Source organism: Papilio xuthus, unplaced genomic scaffold (genome assembly GCF_000836235.2).
Source record: "Papilio xuthus unplaced genomic scaffold, Pxut_1.1 DF825017.1, whole genome shotgun sequence".
Classification (NCBI taxonomy): Eukaryota; Metazoa; Arthropoda; class Insecta; order Lepidoptera; family Papilionidae; genus Papilio; species Papilio xuthus.
The window spans coordinates 1,809,539-1,835,089 of record NW_013533632.1 but is presented as its reverse complement, the minus strand read 5'-3'; the positions used below and the strand labels follow the sequence as shown (position 1 = coordinate 1,835,089).

The following is a 25,551-nucleotide window of genomic DNA, read 5'->3' as shown; positions in this document are numbered from 1 at the left end:
CTTTGGTATTGATAGGCACCGGTGCTTATTAACTTCTAGTTTCGATTTAATAATTGTTTGATATCAAGTTGGTGCCTGATTCAACAATGCCTGCAGTAAGTATTCTTTTAAATTAGCTAAAATAACATATCAGATAATTTTGGACATGGGACTGTGAAAAAATAATTTTATCTTTGAGAGCCACTGTAGTCCCTTTGTCCTCCTACATAAAAAATAATCATCTCTTTACAGATTACCTTTAATTTCATTTATGTATATAATCTTATATTGTTTTGTAAGAAAATTAGAAACAAGATTTCTAGATTTCACGAATTTTAATATATAGGTATCTCAAACTACCAGCCATTACTACAGCCACGCCCTGCAAAAATTTTCTGGAAAATCGATATTGTCTGTAGGACATTGTTGCAAATAATTTTTAGTATTTAGCTCATGGAGCTTATAAAACAAGAACTTAGTAAAACAAAAAATACTTTTCAATAAATCAGATGGCTTAGGTAACATTCTTTCTTCCCTTTGTTCCCTATATCCAGCCATTAAAGGTTGAAAAGACATGTGAACCTTCCATAGGCTTATGTGTAACAATGGCTACTCAAAATCAAGCCAACTTCTTACTTTTTGCCTCCATCTGTTTTAAATCCAGTTTTTTGTATCTGAAAAAGGAGATAAATAGGACAGCACCTTATTTGAAGGGTGTTCCTACCTTTAAGAAAAAGTAAGCTTATTTCTTAAATGTCCCAAAGTTATAATATGGGTTTGAAAATATTTCTGAAAATAGACCATTTCACAATACAGGCATGCAAGGCCAGATTTTCCTGAGTAATTCTAACATAATATATGTCAATGTGAGTTAAATGTAAATAACTAGCTGTCGCCCGCGACTCCGTTCCTGCGAAATTAAAAAAAACTTATTTAAAAGACTTTTTGCTCCTTTAGTCTGTCTTTTCTAAATTTCTGCAAAATCAATGCAGCCATTCTGAAGTTAGTTTTTAACAGTGGTAGAGCCCGCTTTAACATCTTCATGAGAATTGGCACGGCTCGCCCGGTGAAATACCACGACCACACAGAAGACAGGCATGAAGTGGAAGCAATTCCGCGTTTCCTCTGATGAGTGTGCACCCCGGAGGTCTAATTTAGTCCTCTTTCCCTTCCCATCCTTTTCTTTATAAGGAAAAGATGGGAAGTGGAACTGGACTTTCTGGATGAGAGGATGCAAGGAAAAGGAAGATATTTTCTTTCTGTGCATCCTCTCCTCCATCGATTAAAGGTAGGCAACGCATATGTGATTGCGTATGTCTATGGGCAGCGGTCACTTCGCTATTTCAGCGATTTCGGGTGGCCGCTCGCTCGTTTGCCACCTTATCATATAAAAAAAGACATTCAAACATTTTTGCATCTATAATGTTAGTAGGAGTTATGCTAATTGAGAGCGTCGATAGTTCAGGGTTTTAAGGACTTGTCTTGAAATCTGCAGGTCCTGGGTTCGAATCCCCCCATGTACCAATGTGTTTTTCGATTTACATATGTACATTTATCCAACATTCTTACGGTGAAAGAAAACATTGTGATTCAACCTGCACATGACTGCGAAGAAATTTTAAGATATACATGAAGTCAACCAACCCGCAGCGGCCAGCGTGCTTAACTTTGGCCTGTGGCTATAGTCACCTCTAACTTAGGATAGGCTTCAAGCCCCTCAATGGGCATATATAGTGCTGATGATGATGATGCTAATGCAGTGCTTCCCAAACTGTTATATTACCCTATCACTATTGAAATAAGTCAAATTTAAGATTACACCCATAATATAAAAAAAAACCTTGTTGCAGCAACAGAAACGTAAAATTGTAAGAGGTTTCCAACAAATCGTCGCTCAAAATGCGGCAACGGTTCTGTTCTATCGGAACATGTCGCTGACGTGTGGCGCCTTCTACAATACCTTCTTTTTCTTTTTTTTCTATGATCAAATGAGCCCCTTAGTCATGGTAAGTTTTTCTCACATTAGACTTAGTAAATAGTACACTATTTGGAGATCTTTTTCATAGATTTAACTTAAGAATAGCATAGCTTATAGGTTTTATTTTTGTTCAACAGTCCATGAACATACTGACAACTTTCATCTACATCACTTGCTACCATTTGATGAGATACATCAGCCGCCCGGAGTATTCCCTGATGACTTACCAACTGATTGACCCCGGACACGACCTCAACCAGAGCGGTGGCATTGGAGAGTAAGTTTAATGACTGTACTCACTGACACCAGATATCTTTACATTATGCCAGTTATATGCAAAAGCTAAATTTGAACATTACTGTCCTACTGTACTGGCATAGTATAAACCAGGCATAATTTTAATAACCATACAAAGGATCAAACATAAATACATATTGTTGAATTGTACATTTAAACTAAATAATATAATTTCTAGTCTACCAATTACAAACAAACACATCTTTCTTTTTAAAATGCTAGTGTAGAAAATTATTCAATTGTTTTATTTTTAGGCATTTGAAGGATATCGTGATCATTACCTCAGTCACTCACTTGATGGCCCTTTTCTCAGACAAGTTTTGGCTGACCCTTCTTTTGATACCAGTGAAATGTTTCTGGGTTTTCTGGGTAACCATACTCGGACCCTGGTTCACTTTGGACGAGATTGAAGAAATAAGACGCCAGAAGACTGAGAAGGATCGTAACCAGTAAACGCTTGAATGTTATGTCCCTTCGTAACATTGGCATCTTTGGGTTATTTATATAATTTGATGTAGAATTTTTTTTGATAATTACCATTGATTTGTTTATAATTTTGTCTCTCAAAATTATTTTTTTTATTTAAAGACAAGTTACTTAACATTTTTTATTGATCTCAAAAATTGCTTTAAGCTGAATGATTTTTAAAATACTCCTATTTAGTTTTATTTTATAATTTTTATTTGTGATGAATCTCCAAAAATTATATAAAATATGTTTCTATTTGATTAATCATTTTGTTAATTTGTTTAGGAACATTCCAAATATAAGTACAATTTTTTTTTTATTAATTTAAGAACTGTGATTATTTGCTCATGTTTTTAGGTTGTGATAATTATTTTTTTAAAAATACATTTTGATAACATAATTATTTATTTTCATACAGTACTGATTTATTTTTAAGTAAAATTTTATTTGATAAATTTTGTTGATTTTTTTAACGAATATTTGGTTTTTAATATAAGTCGATGTTGTGTCATGTATCTTTTTTCTAGTCATTGTCACTTTAATAAGTGTAACTAAATGTCAACTTAGTAGTATATGTGTAAGTAGATTTAGTGGAATACAAACCAGTAAATGTTTCACACTTCAAAATTCAATACTTATCCAAACTAAGCTGAGTATAACGATTTTTTTTTAAATTTTAAAATTTTAAGTTGGCAGTTTTTTTTGCTCACATAATTTTTATAATTATTTTAATTGGCTTATTATTTAATACATTTAATTTATTCTAATATATTTTAAATATTACCTATTTTGAGTAAGTACAATACTAGTCAGGTTATTTATTAAAAGGCTAATAAAAGATAATAAAATTGTTCCTGCTTAATATATTTTAAGATCTATTTGAAATGCTGTTAGTAAACACTTTCTTGTCCTATTTATCTTGCAAATGCGCTTTTTATTATTGTATTGAAAATATAATAAAGGACTCTCTTTTAAGACTGTACGAGATTGATTTAAAAAATCAATTTAAAAATGTGATGTTGGATAAAAAATGTTAACTTGTGTTAACAAGTGTCAGGTTACATTTCTTTTTTGTTTATGTATTTTAAAAAAACAACAGTAAAAATAAACTTGTACAACTCTTGAACAAATTATTTTGAAGATTTAATTTTTTAATCTGGCAACTTCGATTATAAAACATCAACTGCTCAATGTAGCTTTTATAATTAATCATCAAATATTAGAATGTGTCAAAAGAAGTATAACTTCAATAAACAAGGGATTTTGTGAGTTTCCACCGACGAAAAACTTATACAAAAACAATACAGTTTTAATACTGGAAATTTTCTTTTAGAGTGGAAATTTGTAATTTTTTTTTCTTTTTAAGTATACTGTGTCTGAATAATTGGGTCGCTTTTATTACCCATGGTTTTGAGTAATGCATTCGAAGCGATGCCGATATGAATTTAAATGAGAGCTTCGTAATCGATGTGTGATCTCATTTATACTTATAATATTTACCCCTTTTATGATGTAATCACTGTAGTATTAAGATTTTAAGCAAAGAGTTTTTATTTGTGCAAAAGTTGATTTTTTTATTTCTTTTTAAATTTCGAATTATTTCTAGTCCACGTAAACTGGCCAGTTATTTTACAAATTTCAGCTTTAACTGATAACAGTTACTATAAATTAGCAAAATTTCGATGTAATTTTTACCGACTTCAATACGTCCAGTTTATTTGAAAATTTAACATTTCCTAAATATAAAACAATATTTTTGAAGAACATCGTCAATTAATTGAAATTTGAAAATCTTATTTTGGGGGTTTACCGTTGGGTCGATCGGCCTAAGAAATGAATATGGATTCAATCGAAACCACGGGAAAATACCTCTTATTTTGCCTATTTTGTTTTCAAACTGCATTTTTTTAATTTATTGATATTAAATATGAAATAATCATTGTATACCTTCTTATAATATCTCCTGTATTATTTTATAACATATCAATGTAAACATCGTAATAGTGGCTGCAGACTGACGTGACTTGTGTACTGTCATCCTTCATTGTGCTTGTGAAAAAATACAGCAGTACCGTATCAATATAAGTATTAGGGCGTAGTTTTATTAGTCATTAGGGCCCTGCATGCGATGGGAGATAGTTCTCGCTTTTCCTTGCCGCGGATAATACTCGTCAACTGAATCCCCACGACCCTAGCTCTACGTCGACCGAGTTTCTTAAGTCGTGAACTTGAGTTATTGATTAGTGGAATTGCGCCCTTACCGCAGTCAAAGCCCACTGTAATAGTTTTTCTGATCTTGAATATACATAATATACTATTTTTAATCCACATTATTGATGTTTTACCTATTTACCGTTACAAATAAAAATGTGCACGTCACTAACTTAATTATGCTATAAAAGATGAGATTTAAAAAATTATTTTCGATACTATTGTTTTTGAACTCTACGATATTAATAATAAAAAAAATATTTTAATATCATCCTTTTTCCTAACTCTAGGTCCGCTTTAATTTTAGACATATGTCGTAAAATTATTTGTGCATATTTTTGTTTGAAACGAGTTGTAATTAATTAAATGTGAAATTGGTGTTTAATGTGTAATTTCAATATATAATCAATAAAGGCGTCTCGAAATAATTGCATCTTTGTTATATAGTTCCCTTTTTTGCCCGTGTGAGAATATTGGTTTTGAGAGAAGGTTTTTCTGCTTGAGGCATGGTTTCTGAGGCTTAATGTCTTACGGAAGAGCTTTACGTCTTGATTATCTGGCCTTGCGGAGGGAAGTCGCTTTACTACGGAAGTGTTCCGAAGGACTGTTTGGAACGATTTCTGCCGCCAAGTTCCGTCATCGGACAAGACAATACTGAGTCAGTACGTAAGTCCCTAGTTTGTGTGGTTAAAAGAACATTAATAGATTATTTCTTGTACATAGATATAAAAAAAATATCAGTAATTCGATATTATTAATATATTGGTACAAATAAAATTAATTATTTAGTAATAGCAAATGTTACAATGTAAAACTTATATCGAAAGGTCACCTTACTAATTAACTAAATACAAAGTCCAATTACGATTCTCATCGCTTTTGTAATTGAATACAGGGAACCAAAACTATTATTTTTTTTTGTTCAATCCAAACAATGTATAAAAGCTTGATGTCATATTAAATATTTAATTAAAATAGGAACCTATTCTAATTATTTTTTACTGTTTTTTTAATTAGTTGTTTTGAGTTAAGACTGCTTAATTTTAAAGTTTTATTCACCTTGCCTTGTCTTTGTTTCATTAAAGAAATAATTTGTGGTTTTATATTTACGTAACTATTAGTTTAAAACTATAATACAACTAATCAAAAGCTATCTATAAAAAGTGTGATTACTTAATAAGTAGCTTTCTTGTTTTTTATTTAAAAATGAAATTTGCTAGTTATCTTTCCTTTGACGGAATTTTTCTACTAAACCACATTCTTATTTTGATTAACTAATACCAATTTATGAAATGGCACAGCCATGGATATGGCCTTAATAAATAAAGACGCAACCAGAAGACAGTCCCTGGCACAAATATAGAATATAAATGGAAACGTTCGAGAATGGCTAACCGTAAAAACCGTTCCTGCCGAGCCACTTGTATTAATACATATTGCCAACTCTTTCATTCTCTTTGAATAAAAGAGAGACAACAAATTCATGGTCATGCCGAAGTCCTAAAACACGCTATCAATTTTTTTCTAATCGGTCCGTATATATACAGTCGGGAGTTGTAAACTGTCGAGGGTCCGTTTCTACACAGGTAAAAAGTGATGGGTATAGAGCTTTAAATTCTTACCCAACCATGGGGCGGCATGGGCTCACGCTTAGGGATCAAACTCTCCTGAAGCGCACAATTCAAGCATACAAAGCACACAAGTAAAACGGTAGACAAATCCAAGCAAGGTTCAATATACCTCGACACCACTGTTGTAGAAGCTATGACTCTCTTTTTGCATGTTTTAACAATAATATTTATTCTAATACATTGTTATAGTTAAAAAATAAAACCGTCATTAGGAAGACAATCTTATCTTTGTTTTTTCAAAGACCATGAGAGAGCTAATATTTGTGTTTCGAGAAGACACCCACATTAGCGATAAATACAATAAAACAGATTTAGCTGCGCACATCTATCCAATGAGTATGTATAAAGTAATATAGATTTTCATGCATATAGCCTTTGTTGTCTCGGCTTAATTGCGCGCGCACATAGACGCGGATCAATAACGTCTGAGTTTGACTACCTATAACTACCAATTAACAACAACGTGGCAAATTCAACACTGGCAAGAAATTAAACATGCGTTCACGTATATAAAATAAAATTAGTTTTATTTAAATACTTTTTTTTAACTCGTTTAATTTATTTTAAAACTTCATCTAAGTAATGAAACATGTTTAAATATGTTACGTTACAAATTTCTTTTTTATTTCGGCTTTAGCAATGCCATAATAGGCCAGACACATGTGAACACGCTCTGTATGTTTACTTTGTTAGTACCCATTAACGCATACATTATATTCATTTGTCACGTCGCGCTGTTACTTTAACCAGAAGTCACAAATGTCAATGGATCAGGACTACTTTAGAACGAAAATATCAAAATGTTGAAAACTTGAAACTGAGCTGTGGGTTTCCATTGTCGAATTATTTAATATTTCCCACTGATTCCCTTTGAAATAAAGAGATAACAATTGCAATATTACTATTATTTGGACTGTTGAATTTTACAATAAAACCTTAAATATCAATATCCACACTCGGCTTAATATAATCGCCTTTTTAGTAGCCATATGTGGTGGAGTGGTGGTATAAGTAAGATTTGGAAAAGGATCATGACCCATCTTTGAGGGTTTGATGTTATCGAAGGGTCGATTTTTTAGCCGACTTAAAAAAGAATAAAGTTATCAATTCATCCGTATTTTTTTTAATTACACATACTTTGAAATAGCAGTGTAAAGGAAGTATTTTTGTTCAACATCTTTGCATCCTTGCTACAGCCCTCTTTAATCGCGAATAAAATGGCACAAACAGGAACAGCTAGTCCCAACTGTTAGACAAGTATATTATCATCCTTTTATTCTGTTCTAAAAAAGGAACAATGCCTAGTAGTTGTAGTTGTTCGACAGTTGAAATTTACCGGCTGTGGACTCAAAAGGATCCTTGGATTGTTACTATTTCATTGTTTCTAGTGCTTCTAGTTTCAGGAACAATCGAGAAAGATATGCGAAAAAGAATGCGAAAGTATCTACCTAATTACAGAAATTAGTGGTTATTAATATTTTCGTTATTGCAAATTAGACTATTGATACGATTTATATCAATAACGTGTGAATATAGCGATACATATAAATTGTTGCCTCATTATACCAAATGAACAAAACGACGCGTACGCAGCTCCATACTTGCTCATTATAAGTCCGTGCGCCATAACGAACAAGCGTACGCGGCAAATAAATCAAAATACAAAAAAAAAAGAAAATTTATTCGAAAAACACAAGGTAAGTTTTTAATATTCACTAAATATAAATTAATTTTTTTGTAAATATCAATTACGATTTACTAAATAAGCTTGCGTATGACTTTAAATTGATATAAACAATTTTTTTCCCTTTATTTAACTAATCTGTTAAATTCATCATTTCTATACAAATATATATTAGAACTTAAATAAAAATATAATACAGAAATAAATATATTGTGACAATTTTGTTAACCAAAATTAAGTAAATTTTTATATTTAAACAACTTCTATTTATTATAATTATTTATTGAGGCAAAATATAAAATAATTATGATTAGTCTAAGGATGTATTTTATTTTTCTTTTTGCTTTGTTGCTTTGGACTGTTCCTACAAGGTCTCCTTGACCTTTGCTCAGAGAGCTCTCGTTCTCACTATTACCGTGGGTTTATGAGCTCGAAATCTCTATATAAAACATATCGTTATCATTAACTTTGAAAAACAGAGATAACAATATGATTTAAACGGATTTTATTGGTCTCAGAAATCAAAAGTAAGTCTCGAAATTCTGGCAATTTTCTTAAATGGATTTATAATTCTTTCAGTTAAATTTTTCTGATATTATATTAGTTAGTTACCATCAAAGTATATTTGTATTCACAGAGTATTTTTGTTTTGTAAATTACTCGAATCTACATTGGTTTATTAGACTACCGGCTATAGTCAGCAACCTCATACGTATAGAATAAAAATGAATAGTTGCTTATGTGCCAGAGTGTTCTAGAAGTGTTCTAGCGAGTATGTTCTAGACTAACATATCTGAGTTCCAAATTAAATTCCATCCATTTATCTATTAGATCCATTCAATCGCTAAGGAGTTACGTGGTAACAAAAACTCATATATCCATTTAAACATTCGTATTCATAATATTAGTAAGATTAGTGACATTGGACATTAACCTTATCTACAATTCACTCAAACTCGCTGTCGAGAACACGAATGTTTAGATGGATAGATGTTAAAAGATATCTCCATAACCAGATGTCGATTAAACGTGCATTTAGGTAGAGCATAGGCCGGAAAAACACGTACGGTACTTACTAAGTTTTTTTTATAATTACGCGGACAGAGTTGCGGGCGACAGCTAGTTTTTTTTTTATAAATTTTAAAAATGTTTTCCTTATTGACAGTTCCGGAATTTAAGTAAGAGCTCCGGAGCCGGAAAAAAGAGTTTTTTTTTATTATAAATAATTTTAGAGGTTAGAGAGAGTATTTTTTTTAAATACTTATTTTTGAATTTTATGAGTAAAATTTTGACGGAAGTCGTTACTGTGGCTATAGTCCACGCAGTACTTGGCTATGAATATTTACTGATACTGTAATTCTTGATCAAGCTGACATCTATTGTGAGAAAAGGACAATTAATTTCTCCCCATTTAAAAAACGGCATCTAACTAAAGTGACATAACCTCTACGCACGATAAAACTCACATGGCCCTGTCGTAATTCCGGACCGTTTACACGTTGCAAAATTTAAAACAAAACAAACTCCATATTTCCGTTACGTCATAAAAAACTGGGTCCTTGTATGAAATATATGAACACGACTAGGGTCAGTGCGATGCCCCTCATGATATGTCAGAGCGGTTGACACACATCTAACATTGACAAACTTAAGTACCTAAATATTAGCTTTGAACGAAGTTTCCACTTACATAAGCTCATGTAATATAATATTATAAAATAATTTATTATTTAATAAGAATATTAAGTTAATTAGAAGAGTAACTTTATTTTACTTAAATATGCTATGATTGACTATCATCGGACAATAGAAATAGGAAATGAAAATGGTTATGCTTCTTTTTTCCTTGATTTTAGTTGTTTTTCAAAAAAAGATTAGACTCATATTGACACTGAATAGTTTTTACGTTATTGACGTACAAAGCAAAAATCTTTACCTATGAATGTATTAGCATTCGTCCGCGACGTCGCTCGAGTAGAATTTAAAAGAAATTTATTAGCCTAGCCATAACGCTATTCTAGCCTGCTTTCAGTACCAAAAATCATCCAGATCCGGTCAACTGGTCTGGAGTTACACCACATAACAAACATCCATAAATCTCCATCCATTATTTATAACATTAGTAAGATTAATTGTATAACCTGTCATGTCGTTGTCAGTTGGTACTATGTTCTAGTTATGATCTACCGACCAAAATCTCTATTTAAAACATATCGTCATCCTTGTCATTATCTTTGAAAGAGATAGAGAGATAATGTTTGAAACGGTAACTTTGGTTTTAGAAACCCACGTATAGCCGTAGATTCACGTGTGCTAACAAGCAATCATTGTCGTCCTACTTTTTATTTTCCCGATGTCGCAATGAATACCTTGTTATTGCTATGATGCATAACATCAAATTATGCCTTTGTGTAGATAATGACCTCCCAACGATTGTTTAGTCTTCCGGAACCCGAGTAATATATTTATAACTAAATAGAAGTTTTGCGACATAACAAACAATATGCCATATTGTTATGGGATAGTACAGTTTTTTTGTTGATACTTTTTGTCTAACTTCTTTTCAAAGTTGTATTTACAAAATCAGCAGTTGTTAATAAACTTGACATTAGTAAAAACTCTTTGGTATTCTAACAATAATTAATGGTGAAAAACAAAAATCTTTAGATTTATACGTGAAGCGAAATCTTTGTAAACTTTGGATTGATAAATACACATTTATATTGAAACGGTGAAGTTTATGTGGCGAAGAAAAAAACCATTTATTACAATAATACTAAACCAAAGTAGGGAACTTTTCCGGCCTCTTCATATTCGTAATATTGACGAAATCCGTCATATTTCAATATTAAATCCATTACCCTATGAGTAATGTTACATGTCAATGTACACCCGTTTATAAATTGTTTCTATTCAATGCTATGACAAGTATGGCATTCTCTTACAGAAAATGACCTGCTTTCTTATGTTACGATCCCATAAGTGATTTTATTTATGAAACACAAGCGCATATTTTATATGTACGTACAGAACAATATAATTAAAAATCTCTATATAAAATGTTGATAGTTACATCTAAAAAAAAGATCTTGCCAGGCAGATGGACGGACAACAAACTGATCCTATAAAGGTTCCGTTTTTTTCCTATGAGGTACGGAACCTTAAAACGACCATTAAAAGTAAAATGCCTAAAGAACGAAAATAAATTATTAAAAGAAGTTCCATTTAGGTAAAGTTCCGAAGATACTGGCAGCGTTCTTCCTTTGAATTGCTAGAGTAATTCTTTGCTACCAGCTCTTCGGTCTCCTGTGATGTCGATGTATGATTTTTATTAGTTACCTGAAGATTGTATTGCTTATTATGGTGAGATCTTTATTATGCAATTTTGAAAGTTAAACATTTTTAATATGACTATTATTCGACAGAATTAAGTAATGAAATATAGTAGCTGTTGCCTGCGTTTCTGTCCGCGCGGAATTAAAAAACCTTAATTAGTAGCTTATGCGTTCTTCAATACTATGTCCTTATATCGAATATGTCAAAGAAGATGTACATGTAAATCAACGTTAAATATAAATTTCATGAAAGTACTTTCGGATATAAAAAGAAAACGGTCATGCGACCACATCGTGTTAAGTTCGAGAAATAAAAGTATAAAAAGGAAATAAAAAAAAGGATAAAAGTAAAGGATAGATTGATATTAAGATTTTTTTTAATTTGTTACAAATATAAAGGCCTGACTGTACATCGAAAATAATGCTTATTAAATATTCATTTAGCATATCACGTGATACAGTGCCTCGTCAAAGTTGAGTAGCATTAATGAAATATACAGTAATGTCAGCTTAGAAAATTAAGGATGGTATTGTTCGTAAAAATATTTTATTTACTTTAATAATTATTTTATCTTACTAATATATTATAAATGCGAATGTTTAGTTAGATGATGGTATCTACTGAACGGCTAAAGAATTCGATGTTTTGACACAGATGAAGAGTATGGAAGAACATATAGGGTTCTTACTAAGTTTTTATTTTTTTTTTATTTTCGAGCGGATGAAGTCACAGGCAAGTTAGTTAGTTAGCTAGCTAAGCTAGTAAGCTAGTGGTAGAATAATTTGTATAACTTACATCATATAAAGTAAGGATAATTGTTAGATATTTTATAACTTATTTCCACGACGTATTTAAGCGTGAAAATACAAATATTTGGAAGTGTATTTACAAAGTGACGGTATGACATGTTTTTTTGGCACGTTCTTTTAATGGCGTTAATTTTTCAATGTGCGAAATAATTTTATGTATAAAACTTGATTTTTGCTAAGCAAAATAACCTGATTTAGATTTTTGAATGCTCAATTGAATTTCGGACGAATTTTAATTCCATCAACGTTAATTGTTTTCATAAAAATATTTTACAATTTACAATATTTATTTTTGTTTTATTCATAAATTACTTAGTAATTAGGATACGATTTACGACTCATTGTTTTAAGTTACACATGTTTGCGCCATTAATTTTTATAATTCTTTTTTATCAACCTTTTTTAATAGGTGATAACGATAATAGTTTAACATGCAACATATCTCAATTCTTATTATCTTACTTATATTATAAATACGAAATTTGGATAGACGTTTGTTAGAAGATATCTCCAGAACTGTTAAATGGATTTTGCTCAATTTTGGCATAGATGTAGAACATGGAAGAAAATATAGGCTACTATTTTTTTTTAATCCGGCATTCACGGAGTCGCCTGCGACAGCTAGTTATTTATAATTCACAACTAGTATATAAAACTATTTTACCACATACTTATTATGTATTGATAATGACCTCGAATAGTTATTTCAAACTGGTACACCTTCATTATACAGTAATGTATTACGAGATTCAAACATTACGACGGCTTGTAGTTGCTTCTAGCTGTTCATTGGTGGGGAGTTACGTTGGCAATCCGTTTCGTGCGACATTTCGAGCCGCCATAAAGTTTTCATTACAATATACATATTTCTTAACATACACGTAATATTTAATATTACTTCATATTATGAATAAAGATAATATTCATGAGAAATAAAACTAGAAAAACTTCATAACGGATGCTACAAGTTTAAACTGCCATTCATAAATTATTTAAAGTTAGACTTAAGTAAAAAAAACTTCACTCGTTTATAAAAATAGAAAATGTAGATCTATCTGAATCCTATTTATACTAATGTTAATAAAACATTTACAAAAAAAAAAGTTTTGGAATTAAACTAAAAAATATGTATAAATTATAAATATCATTTGATTATCTTGAAAAATTATTCCAAAGTTCTATAATTACGTATTAGACATAAATGATGTCTTTTTCTACTTTTTCCATAAAAAATAGTATTTTTTATCAAAGTTCTGCTGCGTTAAAACTCTTACTTAGCACTTATCCGCTCCGGAAAACCGCCGTCTCTCTTTATAAATTCCGTTGCGGTAAAATCAAATGACTATCGAAACTAGAAATCAGAAGAAATTTTTCCGTGAAATTTTTGTCTATTGTAAGAAGAAATAGTTTCGCTTTTATTTTTGTCGTTTATCACAAACAAGTGCGGAAATAACGCGATGGGGTAAAATAGTTGAGCCGGAAATGCGGAGTTGTGCCTGATTCCGGAGCGCTGACCATACAGCACGAGGAAAGAGATAGACTTATAGTCAAACCTATGCGTTAGAACAGGCAGTTTCGTTAATATTACACTACCACATTCAATACTACATTTTGACAAAGAGTTGCGAAATTACCGCGGTTCCGCCTTACATTTGTGCTACAGGGGTGTATGTTCACTTATATTGTTAGTGGTATATAGTAGATAGCCTTCAAATATTTCCGTTCGCAACAGGTTTGCTCTGGGATTTTCCTTATTACAAACAAAGAACTATTTTTTATTACATATTCTTATGTTGGCAATTTACTATTGTATTTTTTCTAATTAAATGCTGTTTGTTATTTTAATGATAAAAATATAGAAATCCTTATCTCTGGCCAAGGTAACGTTTTTATTATAATTCCAAAAAAAAAAATACAATGGAAAATAAAATTGTAAAGTTTTAAAATTAATATTTTGTTTCAACCCTAACGCAGTGTTATAGCTCTTAAATAAATAATGTACCTACATAACTTAGCTACTTCTATATATTTTCATTCCCATTGTGTTTAAGCGCGAGTTCATTCGTCATAAAAATAACAAGACAATGTACGTCTTACAACGTTTATGTAAAATCGGTTTTGTTATTATTCTATTTATAAGAACAATATTATTATCCAATGAAATAAACTGCGATGACATTTTTAAGGCGGTTCATAATTTTTCTTACATACAATCTCACTCCATAGATACTTTTATACTAACAAGTTGTATAAAACAATTAAGCAAGAAGAATTTAACAAAATCAGATGCCGTCAACATTTGGCGGTTCATAATAAAAATGTTTAATGGCGCATCAAATATACCGAATGAGACACTTTCGGTACTTCGCTGGGTGATACCAGATATCAAAAAAGCTGATTATAAAAATTTAACATTTAACGAAATCATTATGATACAGAACTTCGGTCTGGATTATCATCTTAGTGATGAACAATTGTCAGCAATTGCGGATCGCGTACGAAAGGATTTTGCTTCTAAAGAACCCGAAGATTACACAGTTTATGATCTTAAAGCGCTTAGAAATATACTATGCGGATTCAATGCAAGTGAAATACAGAAAATACATCCTTCGGCGTACAAAGAAGCATCATACGAGATAGGTCAACTTAAATGCAAGCCTGATGTAATGAAAGCGTTTGCATCATTAGCTGTTCATTACAAAGCATTTGGTCCCGCAGAAAACTGGACCGATTCCACAATAAGGAAAATAGGAGAAGTGACAAAATATTTGCCCAAAAATATAACAAAAAACTATTTGTGAATCATCGCTCGTTAATTAATAGCTCTCATTAAAATTAGATGTTATAAAACAATAAATAATCCAGCAAGAAAGTGTTGCCTGTTCTATTATTTCCAACCTTGGCTGTAAACGTTAAACTCACCAATAAAACTGGTTTAGTTACATATTAAGTAAAACGTTTAAAACCACATTTCAAAGCTATATAATGCTAGGTGTAGTCAACGACTGCGTCCGCACGAGTAGCCTATGTGTTCTTCCAGACTATGTTCTATATGTATGCCAAATTATATCGGGATCCTTCAAACAAATAAGATTTCATAATCTTGCTATCAGTATCGTTCCTTATAATAATTCGAGTCTTTAGTTAAATTATGTATATGTCATGGAATACAATCCGAGGGATGTATGTATGGATTGAATGAAAGAGGATATTTAAGTAGGGAGTGAATTTGGATAATACAAATGAAAGATGTATTGAAAAGTAGTACATACTGTGCCAACGCTCCGTAGGGAAAAAGTCATGATGATCATGATGATGGGTATGCAAAGACTTAGATCTCAGATTTGGGGTATCACTGGTTCTCACTACAAATGAAAAGCATCAGATTTAAAAAGCTTTTTTAATGTTCTGAGCACGTGAAGAATGTTATTTTTGTTAATGTTTTCCAATGTATTTTTCGATTTCCGATTTACACATGAACATTTATCTGTCGTTCTCACGGTGAAGGAAAATATTGTGATGCAACCTGCACATATATGAGAAGTAATTCAAAGATATGTGTGAAGTCAACCAACCCGCACTTGGCCAGCGTGGTTGAGTATGGCCTAATCAACCTTAACTTAGGGTAGGCTCCGAGCCCCTCGGTGGGGACGTATAGTGAGCTGATGATGATGATGATGACAAACCTTAAAAGTATTGAACGAGTTGCTGTTCATTCTTGCAAGTCTCGTGAAATCTTAGTATTTGCAAGATTTGGGGTGTGCTCTTGCAACAAAGGTGCACTTCCGTATGGCTTGATTGGTAGATTGCATTTCCTAGTATTTGCATATTCAATTACCTCGTTTATATGCACATTTAGATTCCAATGAAAAGGAAGGTTAATAATAAAAACATACGAAATTAAAAATCATATTCTTATAACTCTTTTTTTCTTACTCATATACAATTTTTTGTATTTATTAACAAAAAAAAATCATCTAAAATAATCATAATATCTAGATGAACATAACATAGTCAATGCCACGACGGTTTTCTCTTATTTAAGTGAACTCGCAGGGCGGCATTGAACGTTTTAATTATCCTTAATATACTATGTTTACAGTATAATGCAGTCGGCAAATGTTCTGCTTACTGTGTCCACAACATTGGGAACCGGCGATGAAAAACGTGAAGACGATATTATGAGTCACACGCCTGGGGACTTCATGGCGGTCGCGGCTCGAGAGCTTCGGGAAACATCATCGATAAGAGAACAAGCCCTCTCTATCATGAGAGAATGGATACAAAAGAATCATGATATAAGAAACGTTCGACAAGGTATACTAATGTTACATTTTTAACTACTTTAGTAAATGCCGTTGTAGTTGGGTCTTCAGCAATCAGAGTAGTCGTTTGCCCATTTAATAAGAGCCACAGGAAGCGCGTGAAGTTGAAGCAGACAAGTTTTGTTGCCGATGCACAAAATGCCGGGTACTGTATTGCCTTTCTCTAATTAAATTTCTTAGCTAGTGACCGCTACTGGTGGCATTAGGATCCGACCATATCATCCCAATATACCGTAGTTTTAAACGACTCCTAAACTGTACTTTCGCTAGATGTTGCACCAGTAGGAATCATTATTTGTTTCATGTTTATTACCGGATAGAATAAACAGGAGGCAAGTACCCTGCTTGCTATTACACTGTTTCCGTTTTGCGTATAATATGTATGTTCAATTGCATAACATTGAATCAAATATCGAAAAGGTCAAACGAAACCAGATTGGTTCCGCGCGACTGCAATCTTGTAACAACTTCTGATAATGCTACCGGAAAATATACTTATAGCATATACCTATATCAGATTTATTTATATATCGGTTGGTCGCCCCTGGCCAGCCGATTACGACTATTAGTCCAGTCGAAGCTTAACAGTTGTAGAGCCCGCTTTAAGATCTAACGCAACAACGCATCTGCGGTTCCTCTGGTATTGCTGATGTCCATGGGCGTCGTTGAACACCTCGGTGTTCCCGCTGCTCGTTTGCCCCCTTCTGTTATAAAAAAAAAAGATCTTCGCACGAATTGGCCCGGCTCGCCCGATGAAATACCACGACCACACAGAAGACAGGCGTGAAGTGGAAGCAATTCCGCATTTCGTCTGATGAGTGTTCGTCCCGGTGGCCTTATTTAGTCCTCTTTCGCTTCCCACCCTTTTTCTTATAAGGAAAGGATGGGAAGTGGAAGTGGACTTTCCGGATGAGAGGATGCATGGAAAGGGAAAATATTTTCTTTCTGTGCATCATCTCCTCCGTCGATTAAAGGTAGGCGACGCGACCCATATGTAATTGCGAATGTAGTGGCAACGCTCACTTCGCTATTTCAGCGATTTCAAACGGCCGCTCGCTCGTTTGCCACCTTATGATATAAAAAAGAAATAGCAAGGGAAAAAAACAGATACAAAAACTTTACTCACCGGAAGTTTTAGTTTAAGAAAAAAAAGTAAAATAATATTATTGAAGTTTCTCTCAAAGTCAGTGATTGAAAATATAATTTTATACCAGTATTTAGACAGTATTATACAATTTAATTATATTTTCAATTGCATTTAATTTAAAATGTCTATTTGAGATTACAGCTATTATTTTATCCTTATTGTGGTTTTTCAATGAGATTTGGAAACCGGATTATTCTATTGACATAATAAATAATTTTAATATTACGACTGCATATTTTTATTACTTTATTTTCATTATAATTAACTTATAATTCCATATACATTTATTTATCACATTTCTAATATAATACATTTCATGTAAAATATATATATATATATACAAAACATATTATATTAAAAAGAGAACACCACCGGCTGCGGAATCCCATGACTCAAACAACCAGTGGTCAGGGCTGCAGAGACAGGAACCTTCTCACGATGCGCGCGGTTTCTAGGATAACTGCCTTTTGTATCGGGCCCTTAATCCAACTGTTTAGCGAGAGCTTCTTGAGATGTTGGTCGAAGCTCTTCGCTATCAGTCCATTTACCGATACGACTATCGGAATAATGGTAGTCGATTTCATACGCCACATGGCGGTAACCTCGTGAGCCAAATCTAGGTATTTTAACACTTTTTCCTTTTCAGCTTTCACGAGATTCTCGTCATGTGGAATAGTGATATCGACTAACATTAATTAACTTTATAATTAGGATATTATTTTGAAATTGAAAAAAAAAACTGTCATTAAAAAAATTATATAATATTTTTTTGCAGATGACAACTTTTTATTACGTTTTCTTCGTCATAAGAAATACAGTATACCAATGGCTCAACAGACATTGTTAAAATATCTAAGTTTAAGGAAATACTATCCGGAGTGTTTCACCAACCTCGATTGTGACGAGCCTAATGTTGCTGAATTATTGAACAGCGGGTAAGTTCCCTTGAACACTATAACAATATTAGCAAATTGTATTTTGCAACAATGTTGTATGATAATTGTTGTCATGCGAGACTTCGACCGCATTGAATTAAAAAAAAATCGGAGTTATTCTAAACGCTATTCTGGGCTACGTGTTATAAATTTCATCCAAATCTGTTCTTATTTCTCACTAAGGAGTTTCCAGTATGCCTTAAATTATACGATATTAAGGTAAGGTAGGGCGACTGTGGCGCAGTTGTTAAGTGCAAGAACGGACTGGACCATAATCTAAGCGCCAAACCTAATGGTTTAGATTAGGTGTTTGTATGTATTTTTAAGTGTGACGGAAAACATCGTGAAGCAAACTGCACATATCGTAAAAGATATTCAAAGATATGTGTGAAGTCAACCAATGCGCACTACGCCAGTGTGGTTGACTGTAGCCTAGTCACCCCAAGCTGGAGTAGGTTTGAACGCCACAGTAAGGACTAAATTAGTATTTAATTTTCAGATACATTGTTGTATCGCCAGTTCGCGACAACAAGGGGCGACGTGTCATCGTTTATAACATGAGTATGAATTGCTTTTATTATATTTGAAGCGAGGCTATGCAAGTTTTTATAGCAGTATTTATAAACGCTATTGTTTTGTTTCTATTTAAAGCGCCGCAATTTTCACGCTTTGCCACAAACTGCAAGATCTTTGTTAAATTTTACTATATTTTGCTATCTTATATATTGTTTTTCTGCAAATTTTAATCATATCCTAACATCTTCCATCGTAAACTATTATTTTATGTTAAGCCAGCGCTCTACCATCACATTAAGTCAAGACGCGACACTTACTGACTGTGGGATTTCACTGACAACATACTTGTACAAAAATGTATTACCATCTCTCGTATTATCTTTAAATAAACAGCGATAACATTACAAATAATATAAATATGTTTCGACAGCGGAATACCACGATTATACATGTAATTACTATTTGTATTACGTTGCAGCGAACTATACGACTTTGTAACCAAGAAATTCAATTGCCGTGCGCCTTGTAACACTCTTTATACTTGTAGTCATCCCTTTTTGAAACAAACTATGATACTTGCAAGTATCACGGCAGTGTAATTCAACGGTTAGAAATAATTAATTTTGTTTCAATAGGTAAATTTAACGCTAACAAATTCACATGCTGGGATATGTGCCGAGTGCATATTGTCGTATATGAGAGCCTGTTGGACGACCCCGTTGATCAAGTAATGGGTTTCACACACGTTGGAGAAGGTTCTGGAGTAACTGCCGCTCACATCACCGCCTGGAATCCAACTGACTTCGGTAGAATGTTGAAGTGGGGAGAGGTATGGATCTCTATTACCCTATACCTTTATTAACTTTTGTGTTACATATTAGGCACGTCTTCGTTCGCGCGGAATAAAAGAACGGTATAGTGTAGCTTCCTAATAGAGAAATCGGTTCAGTAGTTTCAGAGTCTATTCTATTTGACAAAACAGACACCACAATATTGTATTAACCCTTAAATGGACAATGTTGTTTTTAAACAACATACTAAACATCACAGATAAAATTATCTTTATTTTATTTTTTTGTTAATTTTGACAACTAGTTCTTATTTCTGAACGAATTTTGTACTTTTTTTAATGTTGGCACTATCCAATATTTTTATGCATTAAAAATAAATGATTACACAAATATATTTTTTTAAAACGTAAAAAAAAAATCGTCCATTTAAGGGTTAATACGATTATTGGTGTAGTCAAAATAGTTACATTTCACTAAATAAAAAAAAATTCTAGCGAATTTTCTGACGATTCTAGAATATAACATTCCTGTTTTTTTTAATTGTAGTATCTTTTTTTTCGATATTACTTTGTGGTTGTTTGAATTATATCATTCACGGTCAAACAGTGTAGGTGGCGCTGCTACTAAGTGACAAGTCGTTGTAAAAGGCAACTCTCCTTGCGTGTGAAGGCAGACATGAAATGCTGAAATACCCACGATTCCAATAGCAACATTAATGTTATATTAATTCAAGCGTAAAGTTTTAATATATGCGTCCTTAGCATATATATTTAATGAACTATTTCCTTTATAATCAACGTATGAACAAGAAAATAGATATGTAATTGTAAGTTATTAATACCAGAAGTAGGAAAATACCATTATTTAATGCATGTAATAAATATTGATGTAATTCTGTTTCTGAACTCAACGGATTTTGGCATAGATGGCAAACATTTTATTCCCATAGAAATATATTTTGAATAACCAATGATAAAATTTTTAGACCGCGTCACCTTGAAACAGTTTTCGTTACACGAAAGAGATAGTAATAGCCAAATGGTGATTAGAAAGAGAGCGAAAGAGTGTATTGTTCATATCAATATCTAGTTCACCTCTAAGTGTCTTTTGTGTAACGATTGTTCTTTTCTTTTTTTAGCAATCAGTTCCGATGCGACACAAGGATTTCCACCTCGTCAATATTCCGTCCGCACTTAAATATATTATCGATTTTGCAGTCAGCAAAGTCTCATCAAAAATGGCACAAAGATTAAATGTAAGATATAAAAATAGTTCTATTAAATCTGATCTGAAATAGTATTAAATTTTAATGCTAATGTAATAAAAAAATTATTTAGTTCATAAATTTATTTTGTTTTATAGATTCATACGCATCTCAAACAACTGCATAAGAATTTGAGTGTCACTTGTTTACCTACGTCATACGGAGGTCCTTTGCAACTTCAAGACATGATCTCTTACACAAGACAGCTGCTCTCTTGTCAGAAGAAAAAACTTCTAGCTTTGGACGACATGGAGATATTAAGCACCAGAGGAATCACTTCTTCCAGAAACAGACCCGTAATCAAAGATGGTACCGTTTCAATAGAAGGAAGCTTTAGAAAATTAGATATAGATTAAGTTATAAATAAATTTAATGTGTTAATTAATGTATAATTATGGGTTAAGAGTCATTTTAAGAAAAAAGTATCTTTGTCATACAAATCTTTCATAAATTTTGCACAATTTGTAAGTAGACTTAAAATTTTTGAATAAAAAGTTTGTTTGTATATCACAATATGACAATTGTTTCTGATCCTAGTTTTAATAATGAGATATGGATAAAATATAAACGAATGGGAATAAATTAAAATAGATTTATATACACGTACTGGTATGTATTATTAGTGTGACATATTAATCTTACTAATATTATAAATGTGAATGTTTAGATGGATGGATGTTTCTTTGAAGGTAACTCCAGAAAGGCTGAACGGATCTCGATGAAATTTGGCAAATAGAACATAGTCTTGAAGAACACATAGGCTACTAATTTTTTTTTTAATTCCGCGCAAAAGTCACGAGTGACAGCTGGTTTGGATATAACAAAAACTACTTAATATGTTTATCAATTTATTATATATATGTATCATTTTATTACAATCATCAGCTGTTTTCCAAACTTCTAACAAGCAGGTGTGGAATACCATCTGTAGTAGAGTTATTGAATGTAAATACATCGATTTCATCAAATACAGAGACATCCAGTTATACAAATTAAATACTTAAACATAATTTAAATTCTATGTTTATGGTAAGTACAAAAGTTTTAAGTAAAAAATTAAACAAACTTTTTAAACTTTTATTATGTTCTTGTTGATTATTTATTAAAATAAATTATAAAATTCGGAACAGGTGAAATCCATAAGTGAGAATTTCGGGTTAGAGAGAAAGCTCTAAAAATATCGCGGTCCTTTAGACTTTTTTTATTATTTGGTAACAACCGAATCTTATTTTATGCGAGTCAAATATGTACGACGTCTATAGTTGATTCCACTGATGGATCAAACCCATTCACCAAAGGACTTGGATATGTTCCTATCGCGCGCGTGCCACTCGCAGACTGTGGCGCAGAAACTTGCCGACTCCAACACAAAACGAACGAGACTCTCCTACTCCGACATAACAGCACTCAGACATATCCAACGGTCCGCTGTATCGCCCATGTACCGACGACCAGCAAACAGGTGCGATGTCCATGGTTGATTCCATTGATGAATCCAAACCACTCACCAAAGCACTTGGATATGTCCATATCGCGCGCGTGCCACTCGCAGACTGTGGCTCAGAAACTTGCCGACTCCAACACAAAACGAACGAGACTCTCCAACTCCGACATAACAGCACTAAGACATATCCAACGGTCTGCTGTATCGCCCAGGTATCCGCGACCAGCAAACAGGTGCGATGTCCATGGTTGATTCCATTGAAGAATCCAAACCACTCACCAAAACACTTGGATACGTCCCTATCGCGCGCGTGCCACTCGCAGACTGTGGTGCAGAAACCTGCCGACTCCAACACAAAACGGCCGAGACTCTCCTACTCCGACATAACAGCACTCAGACATATCCAACGGTCCGCTGTATCGCCCATGTCCCCGCGACCAGCAAACAGGTGCGATGTCCATGGTTGATTCCATTGAAGAATCGAAACCACTCACCAAAGCACTTGGATATGTCCCTATCGCGCGCGTGCCACTCGCAGACTGTGGCGCAGAAACTTGCCGACTCCAACACAAAACGGCCGAGACTTGCCTACTCCGAAATAACAGCACTCAGACATATCCAACGGTCCGCTGTATCGCCCATGTCCCCGCGACCAGCAAACAGGTGCGATGTCCATGGTTGATTCCATTGAAGAATCGAAACCACTCACCAAAGCACTTGGATATGTCCCTATCGCGCGCGTGCCACTCGCAGACTGTGGCGCAGAAACTTGCCGACTCCAACACAAAACGCCCGAGACTTGCCTACTCCGAAATAACAGCACTCAGACATATCCAACGGTCCGCTGTATCGCCGATGTACCCGCGACCAGCAAACAGGTGCGATGTCCAAGGTTGATTCCATTGAAGAATGCAAACCACTCACCAAAGCACTTGGATATGTCCCTATCGCGCGCGTGCCACTCGCAGACTGTGGCGCAGAAACTTGCCGACTCCAACACAAAACGAACGAGACTCTCCTACTCCGACATAACAGCACTCAGACATATCCAACGGTCTGCTGTATCGCCCATGTACCGAGGACCAGCAAACAGATGCGATGTCCATGGTTGATTCCATTGAAGAATCCAAACCACTCACCAAAGCACTTGGATATGTCCCTATCGCGCGCGTGCCACTCGCAGAATGTGGCGCAGAAACTTGCCGACTCCAACACAAAACGGCCGAGACTCTCCTACTCCGACATAACAGCACTCAGACATATCCAACGGTCCGCTGTATCGCCCATGTACCCGCGACCAGCAAACAGGTGCGATGTCCAAGGTTGATTCCATTGAAGAATCCAAACCACTCACCAAAGCACTTGGATATGTCCCTATCGCGCGCGTGCCACTCGCAGACTGTGGCGCAGAAACTTGCCGACTCCAACACAAAACGGCCGAGACTCTCCTACTCCGAAATAACAGCACTCAGACATATCCAACGGTTCGCTGTATCGCCCATGTACCCGCGACCAGCAAACAGGTGCGATGTCCAAGGTTGATTCCATTGAAGAATCCAAACCACTCACCAAAGCACTTGGATATGTCCCTATCGCGCGCGTGCCACTCGCAGACTGTGGCGCAGAAACTTGCCGACTCCAACACAAAACGGCCGAGACTCTCTTACTCCGGCATAACAGCACTCAGACATATCCAACGGTCCGCTGTATCCCCCATGTACCGACGACCAGCAAACAGGTGCGATGTCCATGGTTGATTCCATTGATGAATCCAAACCACTTGGATATGTCTATATCGCGCGCGTGCCACTCGCAGACTGTGGCGCAGAAACTTGCCGACTCCAACACAAAACGAACGAGACTCTCCTACTCCGACATAACAGCACTAAGACATATCCAACGGTCCGCTGTATCGCCCATGTACCGACGACCAGCAAACAGGTGCGATGTCCATGGCTGATTCCATTGAAGAATCCAAACCACTCACCAAAGCACTTGGATATGTCCCTATCGCGCGCGTGCCACTCGCAGACTTTGGCGCAGAAACTTGCCGACTCCAACACAAAACGACCGAGACTTGCCTACTCCGACATAACAGCACTCAGACATATCCAACGGTCCGCCGTATCGCCCATCTACCGACGACCAGCAAACAGGTGCGATGTCCATGGTTGATTCCATTGATGAATCCAAACCACTCACCAAAGCACTTGGATATGTCCCTATCGCGCGCGTGCCACTCGCAGACTTTGGCGCAGAAACTTGCCGACTCCAACACAAAACGAAGGAGACTCTCCTACTCCGACATAACAGCACTCAGACATATCCAACGGTCCGCTGTATCGCCCATGTACCGACGACCAGCAAACAGGTGCGATGTCCATGGTTGATTCCATTGATGAATCCAAACCACTCACCAAAGCTCTTGGATATGTCCCTATCGCGCGCGTGCCACTCGCAGACTGTGGCGCAGAAACTTGCCGACTCCAACACAAAACGACCGAGACTCTCCTACTCCGACATAACAGCACTCAGACATATCCAATGGTCCGCTGTATCGCCCATGTACCCGCGACCAGCAAACAGGTGCGATGTCCATGGTTGATTCCATTGAAGAATCCAAACCACTCACCAAAGCACTTGGATATGTCCCTATCGCGCGCGTGCCACTCGCAGACTGTGGCGCAGAAACTTGCAGACTCCAACACAAAACGACCGAGACTTGCCTACTCCGAC

The 25,551-nt window shown here is 34.5% G+C and overlaps 3 protein-coding genes across 6 annotated transcripts in view; all 3 read left to right on the top strand.

Annotated features, from left to right (window-relative positions):
• Position 1: 1 nt before the first annotated feature.
• Positions 2 to 2,729, top strand: LOC106126175 (transmembrane protein 208). Its single transcript, XM_013323664.1, has 4 exons — positions 2 to 95; positions 1,830 to 1,985; positions 2,095 to 2,234; positions 2,509 to 2,729. Exons 1-4 carry the CDS (start codon positions 87 to 89, stop codon positions 2,705 to 2,707), a joined length of 504 nt encoding a protein of 167 aa, XP_013179118.1. The 5' UTR covers positions 2 to 86; the 3' UTR covers positions 2,708 to 2,729.
• A 5,417-nt stretch (positions 2,730 to 8,146) lies between these two features.
• Positions 8,147 to 21,942, top strand: LOC106126156 (alpha-tocopherol transfer protein-like). Its single transcript, XM_013323642.1, has 7 exons — positions 8,147 to 8,261; positions 16,496 to 16,710; positions 18,641 to 18,800; positions 19,300 to 19,361; positions 19,952 to 20,145; positions 21,246 to 21,362; positions 21,470 to 21,942. Exons 2-7 carry the CDS (start codon positions 16,500 to 16,502, stop codon positions 21,725 to 21,727), a joined length of 1,002 nt encoding a protein of 333 aa, XP_013179096.1. The 5' UTR covers positions 8,147 to 8,261; positions 16,496 to 16,499; the 3' UTR covers positions 21,728 to 21,942.
• A 269-nt stretch (positions 21,943 to 22,211) lies between these two features.
• The window catches only part of LOC106126306 (uncharacterized), a 4,252-nt gene continuing 912 nt past the window's right edge, over positions 22,212 to 25,551 (top strand). Inside the window, exon 1 of one of the 4 annotated variants that reach the window (XM_013323886.1) lies at positions 22,212 to 23,214. In XM_013323886.1, coding sequence (XP_013179340.1) covers positions 23,054 to 23,214 — 161 coding nt within the window. In that variant the 5' untranslated portion in view covers positions 22,212 to 23,053. Of the gene's footprint in view, positions 23,215 to 25,102 lie in introns of those variants that run through there. The other 3 variants (XM_013323883.1, XM_013323885.1, XM_013323884.1) reach the window with 3 other exon arrangements.